General features: G+C 37.7%; 1 protein-coding gene across 7 annotated transcripts in view; it reads left to right on the plus strand.

Moving 5' to 3' along the window:
- The window catches only part of CNOT4 (CCR4-NOT transcription complex subunit 4), an 82627-nt gene that overhangs the window by 54399 nt on the left and 17193 nt on the right, over positions 1-11035 (plus strand). For 4 of the 7 annotated variants that reach the window (XM_027680012.1, XM_027680017.1, XM_027680013.1 and 1 more), the window contains exons 7-9: positions 6848-6905; positions 7185-7434; positions 9352-9849. In XM_027680012.1, the coding sequence (XP_027535813.1) occupies positions 6848-6905; positions 7185-7434; positions 9352-9849 (806 nt within the window). Of the gene's footprint in view, positions 1-4121; positions 4278-6847; positions 6906-7184; positions 7435-9351; positions 9850-11035 lie in introns of all 7 variants that reach the window. The other 3 variants (XM_027680011.1, XM_027680014.1, XM_027680010.1) reach the window with 1 other exon arrangement.

Here is an 11035-nt window from a genome sequence, read left to right on the forward strand (position 1 = left end):
GTTTAGGAATGGTATTCTCCAGTTTAGTGTTCCCACTGAAACTACTCCAAACCCATACACCACTCTCACTTCCCCCTGTCCTCCTGCCCCCTCCCCTTTGGCAGGCTGGAAAGGAGAATTGGAGGCACAAAAGGTGAAGATCACAGGTTGAGATAAGAACAATTTACTGGAAACAGCAATGAAATAAGACAACCAACAGTAACAGCAACAATACTGATGAGAGGGTACAATCATAGAATCAGCCGGGTTGGAAGAGACCTTTGAGATCATCAAGTCCAACCCTTGATCCAACACTAGACCATGGCACTAAGTGCCACATTCAGTCTCATCTTAAAAACCTCCAGGGACTGTGAGTCCACCACCTCCCTGGGCAGCCCATTCCAATGTCTGATTGCTCTCTTTGTAAAAAATGTCTTCCCAATAACCAACCTAAACCTCCCCTGGCAGAGCTTAAGACCGCTTTGTCTTAAGAAAGAGGCAAACAATTCACAAGTGATTGCTCACCCTGCAGATAACCCCAACAGTACTTGACCACTCCTGCCATGCAATGTGACCCAGAAGGGAGTCCATCCCTATCTCTGGAAAACGAGGTGGTATAGAATAATCTCCAGGTCCTGGCCATGCCCCCTCCTGGCTACTGCAAACATTAACTCTGTCCTGGCTGGAACCAGAACACGTGCACCACTTTGTTCTGACATAAAGTGAGTGTGAGGCTTCCTTAGGGAAGATGTGTTTCTGCTGTCTGCATTTGGATCAGTAGTTCAGAAAAAGATAATCTTATTCTGAAAAAAGATCTTGTGTTTTCTATTTGCAGAAGCGCATAATATTTGCGAAAGACCAGATGTCTTCTTTCTTGGTATGGTGTCGTTATGAATGCAGTCTGTACTCTCATAACTGGGACACCTTGTAGTCTTGGTTTGTGTTTTATACATCATGATTTGTAGTGCAGTCCATATATTTTTTCACTATGTTTTAATTGCAGATATCACTTATTATAGCTTGGTAATATAATGTTCCATTGAAGTAGTTTGTTCAGTAAGTTATGAAAAGATTTCTCTCCATATGAGGATATAGTCACACAAAGATAAATGAAAGTCTAAGGTCACTAGACCTTAATTATTCATTCAAATGTCATATTTAAGACAAAGAAATAAAAACTGTTGACAATTTCCTCCACTCCTTCTTGTACTATTTTTATGGAGATGAAAATCAAAGGAGATGGGCAGAGTGGAATGTGAAAGTCAGATTGCACCTGATATGCACCTTGGCCTTGTAGTCAGAGTTTATGCCGTGTAGCAGTTTATTCACTACTGATTTTTTCAGACAGTAGTTTGCCAGTGCATAGCAGCCTAAGCAAGAAAATGGGTACTGGATCTAAAATGTTACCAGTGGAGCTTGAATAAGTTCTGAGAACTGGTATCCTAGATGCTGTACTGGGATTATCATCTTTAACTTCTGAAAGGAGTGTCATATGCTCTTTGACTGCAAGTGGTCAGGACTTCCAGTTGGATTTTTTTCTTAAGGACAGTGCCACTTCGTATTTCTTGGGCACTGGTTCAGTTTTGACTTGGAAGGTAAAGTGCAGCAAATAAAGCAAATACACCAATTCTTGCATTTGGGTATTGATTACTTTATGCTTAAAGTCTGAAATTTTAATATGAAACCTCATTAGATCTCATCAAAACAAATTATGCCATCAAGGGAAGAATGCTCTATCTGGAGATGAAGCAAACTTTTAAGCCTTTGGAGATCAATTAGGAGTTGGAACTTGGCCAGTCTGTGGTGCTAACATTTAGCACTTTACGGAAAAAATGGCATGTTACTCTAAAGGCATCAAGTGTTCTGGAGTTAATTTCTCTTGTCACTGAGCAGCATCATCACAACATGGACTCTGTTCTTTGATAATGGCTAGACACCACATTTAGGGTTGCAAAGTGAATTTCTTGCAACTGGGATTTTGACATGTTCCTTCAAGTCCCATCCCGTCAGTACAAAATGTAGCTTTTGAGCTGGTTGTTCACTTTCACAGCTTTCTACCCTACTGGGTTCTTGTTTTTGTTTGGTTCGTTGATATGATATTAATATTTCTGGCAGTTCGTCAGAGTCTCTGACAAATCTGTGGTTGTTCTTATGTTTCTGGGGTACAGGATTTGATTCATTCTGGAATTGAACAGAAATTGAATTCTAAGTAGTAGATGTTTAATTATAAATATCCAGTAGTGGAAAACAGCTTCTTAAATGCTGATAAGTTTTTCTGCAGTCATCTTCTATTTTGAAAGGTTCTGTTTGCAGACCTTTTCTTTCTGCTAAAGGCAACTGTTGAAATCACCCAGTGCCACTTTGTCTACACTTCTCTTGGTATGTCATGTGATAATCATAGTGACTGTGTTCTCTTTCAATTGGAGATATATTCTACGTTTAAAACAGATCAAGCTTTTATTATTTTCCTGATGACATTTTCCTAAAGAACTGAAATTAAAGCTTTCTTAAGCCACAAGTCAAAGCACTTGTTAAGCACCTGCTGGTCTTCTAGAGAACAGCCCTTCAGAGGCATGTAGCTTTGAACTTAACCAAAACAAAAAAACCCACATGCCCAAAACCCCATACCAAAACATAAACCTATTTGTTTCTTTGCCTTTCTCCTTGGATGCAAAACTGACTTTTAACTGACATTTTAAAGTTACTTTTAGTATAGAGATGGCTATATGCATTTATGCACTGCACTGGACCTAAATTTTGATATTTATAATAAATCTGTTAACGGATTGAAACTCCTGAAATATCTAGATTACAGCTCATCTTTGTTATGGGTGAGAATATTAAGTTATTGACATTGCGCTTCTGATGTCTTCATTGCTTGATGTTCTATATCTGATCAGCTTGGTATCTCTTAGTCCAAATGTGTACAAAGCCAAGATGAGATCTGTACCTCAGGTCAAGGCTCTCATCCGTGTACATATTTTATGGGTATATAAGAAAAGATGGACACAGAACAGCAAATCTTACGTACTAACTGAGATTTGAGGGTTGCTACTACTACTAATTTTATCTGAATAGGAGTAGGAAACACTTATGTTACTATAAGCAGCTACAGGAATTTCCGGATTCTGATAGTGAAATTACAAAATTGACTTAAAGGTGTGGAGTAAATGTTGGACTGTGTAATAAGAACATACTAATGAAGGGCAGCATTAAGAGGGGCATATATGTTATAAATTTTTTTGTGAAAGTTTCATCCTTAGACAGCACTTGGACATTAAAACCAGCTCCTAATTAAGCAAATGAAAAGCTAAAGTTAATATAAAAACTTAAGAACACAAAAGCAGATCTTTTATAATAAAATTGCACGGTTAGCAGATAACACTGTATTTGAATGCATTCAGTTATGGATTATATTCCATCTTGCTTCGATTTGTATGGAATGTAACAATTTTCAGCAAAACTTGGGCTTTGAGTCCTCTCTTGAACTTCTTTCAGTTCTGATGTGCACTCTGAAATGAACTTTATTTTTACTTTATAAAAAGAAAGTAATTGTGGCTTTAAGCTGGAAATGAAGGGAGCAGTAACTTGAATGAACAGTGTGGTGGTCTGACTGGTCTCATGGTCTGTTAGCAAAGCTGTGGAGTCTTGTGTAGATGTAAAACATAAACTTCATCTGTTGTGGCCAGGCTTGATAGGACCTGGAATATAAAATGTATCCAAAAAGAAAGATTTAGCTTGTGACTTACAGAACTTAAAAATACTTCAGGGCTAAAGCAAGTAATTCCAAATGAGGTATGCAGAGGTCTGGACACTTGAACTGTTGATGGCTTTTTTAATTTTTATTTTAAGATTTTTCCTCTCCCCCAAATGGACAAGTTTGGACTTCAGCGTTGGCAGAGCAGTTATCTATTCAGCAAAGAAAGCAGAATTCCCTCTGGTTTTCTCTCTACCCTACCTATCCCACTAATTATTTTTTTTAAATTTAAAATCTGAGAAATAATATCCAGATAAATCTATTCTTATAGATTGTCTGGCACAAGGATTTATTTCCCCAGTGTTTACAATTTTTAAAACACTTTCTTCATAACTTGAACTCTTTTTTTTTTTTATTTTTTTATTTTACTCTTGCCTTTTTCCAGACCCAACAATAATAACAAAGATGCCTGGCCATCATTACAGAGTTCAAGTAAATCAACCAACGGTTTAACAATGGAACACAGGAAAACGCCTCCCATATTAGAAAATGGCACAGACCCAGAACACATGACTCCAGATGGTGCAGACTCAGATTTCGGGTAATTGTGCTGCCTTTTATACTTCAGATAGCTTGCTTTCTCTCTCACTGATTGGTGTGGAGGGAATGATTCTTCAGTCTCTCTCTGGTTGGAGACTGGATTCAAATCCTGATCAGGTCACAAAAAGCTGTGCTTAGCACAGCCCATGTCAAAAAGACTGATTGGCAGATTGTGCAGGAGAACCCTAAAATGAAGTCAGTAAGTGATGTTGCAGGTGAGGGCTGAGTGGAACAGAATAACTAGAGGTTCAACAGCTTGTGCAGCTGCATGGTCCCAGTCAGAGCTGACCCCTTCATTTTTTTCTATACAGAAGCTTCCACAAAAGTAACACACTATTTGCTATACATCAGGAGGCTTGTCACTTGGAAAAGCTTCAATAGAGGGAAGTTAAATGTTAGGGCTGAATATCTGTCATATCCTTACAGTGATGTGTTCCAGAAACACAACTGCAGAGGTAAGGGTTCCCCAATTACCACTCAGTTACAGAACAACAGGGCAGCAAATTCAACTGAGGCTGCTTTGTGTAGAGGAAGTAATTCATCTGCTTGCAGTAACTTCTTACTGCCAGCCAACATTTTTTTCTTCTTTGGTGCCCTCCTTGAGTAGAACTAGTGTCCTCTTCCATCTTAAGCATCACTTGCAGTTCCAATCTTAGTCTATAGTCGTGCTGTTTTGTTTTTTATGGACCCTTGAGGTAATACGGATTAGGCTCATTCAGAGGTTGGATGGGAAAGCAACAAGGTAAACCCTAATATTTCAAGGAATGGTGTTTCTGTTTAGGTAGCCAATCTTCATTTTAAATCAATGTTGAACCAATCCATTAACATTGAGAGTGTTGTTGAAAGTGGGACCTTCTTGTTAGGTTTAATGGTAGTCCTCTTGAGGAGTGATCAGAGAGCCTATGGTTGCATCTCAGTGATGCACAGCTTCCTTTTTTTCCCTGAAAATAATGTGTTAACTGTAAGTAAAATTACTGTAGCAGGTTTCCTGAGGGCTGGAAGCCTGTCTTGCAACTAAAGGCTCCTTAGGCAGGTTCAAGTATAATAAACACTTCCACCATTTAGATTGTCATTAAAAGTTGTCTTACCACATAGCTTTTGAAACTGCAGCATTGTAACTTTATTAGGTGTAGAAAAAGAATTTGACTGGAATATCAACTCTACAATCAGAATTTATTGTGTAATGAAGAGTCTACAGCAAATGTTTTTGCTTTATTCAGAAATTACCAACCAGCAGTTTGTTTCAAGTAGAAGAACTTTATTCATGCTGTTGGATCACTGAATAGAAAGTGTTTGTAAATCTTCACTGGAGTAATGCTTGTTTGCAAGTATATTCTTCAGATTTTTTCTTTTATAGTCATAAATACTTCAGCTTCATTTATCTGTTAGAGGTAGACTCAATCAGTCTTTTTCGCAAAAAAAAAAGTGGGTAGATTACTCTTACACAGTTTCTTTAGAATGAAGAGGTAGTTCTGCTGGGTTTCGACTAGTCATTTTGGGATGAGGGGAACAAATATGAGGGGAAGCAATCTTATGAATTGTTGGTCTTATTATATGGCTGTATGCAGTAGCTAAACTTTGCAGCCGTAAGGGGAAAACCAGGTGTATGTAAAATCTGAAGTCTGCACCCAGTTAAGAAAAATTGTTACATATATTTGTCTTGTACGAACACAACATGACTGTAATTTGACTTGTATCCCATTGTGGCCTCTTAATGGAACTGAAATTAATGTTCTTCTGGTCCTTGTTTATGGGATCTGCATATTGGTCTGCACAGCCTGATGCTTGTGGATCATCTCTTACGGGTAGATAAAAATGAGAGTACCTTGAAGTTGTAAAGCAAAGATTTTAGTGTGAACTTGAACTAATACCATTTCATTAGTGTGCTATTTAGCGTAAATAAGGCAATTCACAGATGCCTGTCAGTATCTTGAATCCTGAGATGTGCCATATCAACCAAGTCATGGTAATCTGCAGTGAATAGCTTTCTGAGGTTGCTTTCTGCTGTATCTTCTATTCTCTTTACTTTGGGCCATTTTTTATGCTATGTCTTTTTTCCATTCTGTCATCTCAAAACTAAGTTTTCTTACCTTGGAACTAATTTCTGCTAGTCAAAAGCTTAAAGGCTATTGCCACCAGGACTAGTTAATTTAATGTTTTATCTCTCCCCAGATTTATTTAGGACTTGCATGGGAACTGAAAACTTGCATATTTGGAAAACAAATCTTCCCAAGTTTCTGTCCAGTGGTATCATAGATGAAATGGACTATTACAAAATAACTGCCATAGCAGTAGAGTCCTGGGTTTTTGTGTGGCATAGAGTTGCTATGAACATGTTCAGAACTTTTCTTTTGTTCCTTTAAGCTGTCAACAAGCAGAGTGGAGAGGGGTGGAAAGAAGTATTACAGTATATGACAAATGATTGGAATGCTTATGATTAAAAAAGCAGTCTACTAAAAAATAAGTGGACTTATTAATTTTGCTGTGTTTTTGTTTTAATATTGTTTTTTTTTGATATTCACGTTAAATACTTGAGTGTCTTATTGTCTTTTTCCCCTCCCACTTTTGCAGCCCTATCGATAAACCTTCAGATTCCCTCAGTATAGGAAATGGTGACAGCTCTCAGCAGGTAAGACATAAAGATAAATGCTGTGAAAGTAACAATTGGGTTTGAGGACTTGGTGCAATTTGTAGTTGGAGAACCAAGTACTTTCTGAAGTATATAATAATTTTAAACAAAATTTAAAAATGCAATTGCAAAATTGATTTTTGTTTGACCTTGTGTTGAGCTATATAGCTAACCTAATTGTGGCCAAAAACTTTGAGGAAATTTTTAATCTGAATTAGTGAAGAATATTTTATATATAAACACTCATCCTAATTGCTTGTCTTCCTCTCTTGCCTGTAGATTACAAACAGTGACACACCTTCACCACCTCCTGGTTTAACAAAACCCAATCCAGTTATACCCATCAGTTCATCTAATCACAGTGCACGGTCTCCTTTTGAAGGGGCTGTAACAGAATCACAGTCACTCTTCTCTGACAACTTCCGGCACCCTAATCCCATCCCTAGTGGGCTTCCTCCATTCCCCAGCTCTCCACAGACTTCAAGTGACTGGCCCACAGCACCAGAACCACAGAGCCTCTTCACATCAGGTATGTACACAGGTTATATGGCTGGGTATTGCTTGCTTTCGCAGCTGAGGTTTAATACTGTGCAGAACCTAAAACTCTGGGACTTGCTCCATACTGTGTTTTCACCCTTCACAAATGGTTAAAATTTGCCACTTAACTACAAATGAATTGCTCTGACCTAAGGGTTGCTTCTAAAAGAATCTTTACAGACCTTTCAAGCTGTATGGCTAAATTACTAGACTGCTTATTTTAGGTTTTTTTAGCAACGTGCCTGTCTAAATAATAGGATGTGACATGGATGCTTTAGTATTTAATGTTAAAGGTTTTTATTGAGAGTTAAGAAAATACAGGGTATCAGTATGTATTGGTCTGGTAATCTGTAATTCTGATACCAGAAGCTGTAGAATTCTGTAGAATTCAGAATTTTCTTTAGTGCCCTGTGTAGTTACCTGAAGGTGCCTAATCTTTCTCTTTCTGAAGTGATATTCTGTAAATTCAAAAAAGATAAAAATATGGTTAATTGCATCAACTGAAAAATACCTGTATTTTCCAGGTACTTTGCTATGAAATACCACATCATATGAATGAAACATGGTTTTAGGTGTATTTATATAGTCTTGGGAATGGTTACCAGTATTTAAGAGCTTACAAATTATATATCTGAGGCAATTGTTAGAAAATTAAATGAAACATTATCAGTAAAAAATAGAATGTAAATGTTACCTTATGACAGAGTTGGTTTACTTAGTGATTAGTCATCTTTTGATGTTTATCTTGCTTCTGGATGTCATAATTTGTTTGTAAGCAATATTATTTTTTTTATTGTCTGTTTGTAAGCAATATTATTACCAAGGGAATTACTTGCTGCTAAAGTACTTTATGTACCAATTTTGTGAGGATTAAGTAGCAGTGAGAGACAATTTGCAGGTAGTAGAGATCGTAATTAATATAAAATGATGGTTCCTATTTAAATAAGAATGCAGAGGACAAGTTTTTGTCGATCAAGCAGCTCTTTATTGTCATGGATTTTAGAGTAAAAATAGAAGTGTAAATTTCTAAGAGAGGATACTGAACCTGCTTAAAGCAGCAGACCAGGTCCCTACCAGCAGAGGGAGTTAATGTTGCGAGTGATACTACCCTTGTACTTAGCTTGCATGACCACAGTTTTGAGGAAAAATACTGTGAAAGTAGACCCAGCATTCACTGAACCTGACTAAGAAAATTAACAGTATCAGGAAATGAAGTATTAATTGAAAATGCAGGCAATTTCTGATAACCCTTTTTTTTGCAACACTCTCAAAATATTTAATGATATCTTGTAATGCAGTTCCTTATTTTTTTTTGTTTTATCAATATCTCTGCTCAAGAATTTGGCTTGTTTTCTTCATAATGATAGACAGTAGGGAATTTTTTGTGGGTTTGTTTTGGTTTGGTTTTGATTTGTTTTTTTAAACCACTGTTCAGAAATTCCTTCTTTTGAGGAGGAACATCTCCTGCCCACCTTTCTTGCTCAGCTTTCATACTGAAAGCAAAATACTTAACTGAATAACAAACTTATTTAAACTTTGCTTGTTCACACTTTCATGAATTAATATGGGTGTAAAGAAGGTTCTAAGTGATTGTATATTGGTGTCTTTCTATTTGGTTTTATTACTGAAAATAGCTATTCGATAAGGTTTTTCAGTAGTTCAGGAACAGAGCATTTCTGCAGTAAAAATACTATTTGCTAGTTCTAACACTTCACCTTTAGTAGAAATCTATGACAGTTTGATCTGAAAATGGCATTCTAAGCTGATGAATAAGGTGTCTTTGGGGAATGTATAAAGAAGTATTATATGAAAGATAACAGACCACAGTCAGATACACAGACTAAAATTTTTATATGGATAAGTAGTTACTAATTCTTGTTCTAAATCCTGTTCCTTTCCTCTCTGACAGAAACTATACCAGTATCCTCCTCCACAGACTGGCAAGCAGCTTTTGGGTTTGGTTCCTCCAAACAGCAAGAGGACGACTTAGGGTTTGACCCCTTTGACATCACCCGCAAAGCCTTAGCAGACCTGATTGAGAAGGAACTGTCAGTCCAAGACCAACCTTCCCTTTCGCCCACATCTCTTCAGAACCCTACCCCACACACTACAACTGCCAAAGGGCCAGGCTCTGGATTCCTGCATCCTGCTGCACCCACAAATGCCAACTCTCTCAGTAGCACCTTTCCAGTCATGCCACAGAGGTTCCCACAGTTTCAGCAACATCGAGCAGTTTACAACTCCTTCAGTTTTCCAGGCCAAGCAGCTCGCTATCCTTGGATGGCCTTCCCACGCAATAGCATCATGCACTTGAACCACACAGCAAATCCCACCTCAAATAGTAATTTCTTGGACTTGAATCTCCCACCACAACACAGCACAGGTCTGGGAGGGATCCCTATATCAGGTAGGTGAATTGGGACAGCCATAAATATGACTTATTTCATGCTCTCAGCTTCTCTGAGCCAGGACAGAAAAGAGTGTAGCCAGCTACAAGCGGTAGAGTGGTATCTCTTGACTATCATACTAGGTTTATGAACAGAGGGAGGAATATTGTTTTAAATAGACCCTTTCCATTAAAAAAAAAGGTAACTGGATATTTAGCCTTGTAATATTGAGCTTTATAAGGAAGGTGGAGTATTCTGTGCCCGCTTAATTTTGTGCCGAAGCAGATTGGTATTTTGGTTCTTCAGTCTTGCCAGACTGGCTTTCCTTAAGAATAGGCCCTGGAATCACATTGTGACTTTCTTGTTGACATGCAGGTGCTGACCAGAGTTCTTGAAGTCGTGCAAAAAATTGCAGTGATGGTAATTTGTGCCAGATGTCTTGGCTGGGTTGTTCCCTCTTGCGCAAAACCAAATGGCTGCACAATAAAACATTCAGTGCTGTTCATTTCTGTACTTCAGATGGCCTTAATATTACGCTAATCTTCCACTGAATGGATGCTTGCAATGTGTGTAAGAGGATTCATCCTGATTGTGAGGGTTGTGATGTTGGAAAAAAATAAATGTGCAGTCAGGCCAGTTCAGGCTGCCCTGAATGGATTAATAGGCTCTTGCATCAAATGTTACAACTAAGGAGCTAATTGTAACAATAATTGTCTTGATTAAAAATTCACTTCTGGAGTTTGAAGTCCTTCCATGTTTCTGATTTAGGTTGGCCCACACAGATTCTCTTCTTGTAACAGAGGAAGAAATTGTATTAAATGTACAATGAACTGCAGGTAGAAAGTCTGTTAGCTCTTTGTAGTCTTGAGATGGAGAAAACTGTTTCTTGAGATGTTGCCAGCATTTATTTTCTTTTCTGGGTTTCAGAAGTACTAGCTATACTATAAGAAAGTGACCTAGAAAAAGTCATTGTGTGTTTTTGATGCTCTAGTACAAGGCTAATTTTGACTATTACTTTCCTGTACTTTGTCCTCTTTGAAGGCTTGTTGTAGCTACATGACTGCTGTAGGGTCTTCAGGCTGATTCCAAGTATAAACATGGTCTGGACTACAAATGCAAGTAGTTCAAAACTCTTTATACTGGCAATGGCAAATTTTTAAGCCTAAAATGACTGATACTGGTTGCACTAAAAAAAAGTTATTCTTG

Source organism: Neopelma chrysocephalum, unplaced genomic scaffold (genome assembly GCF_003984885.1).
Source record: "Neopelma chrysocephalum unplaced genomic scaffold, ASM398488v2 Primary Assembly neopelma1_59, whole genome shotgun sequence".
Classification (NCBI taxonomy): Eukaryota; Metazoa; Chordata; class Aves; order Passeriformes; family Pipridae; genus Neopelma; species Neopelma chrysocephalum.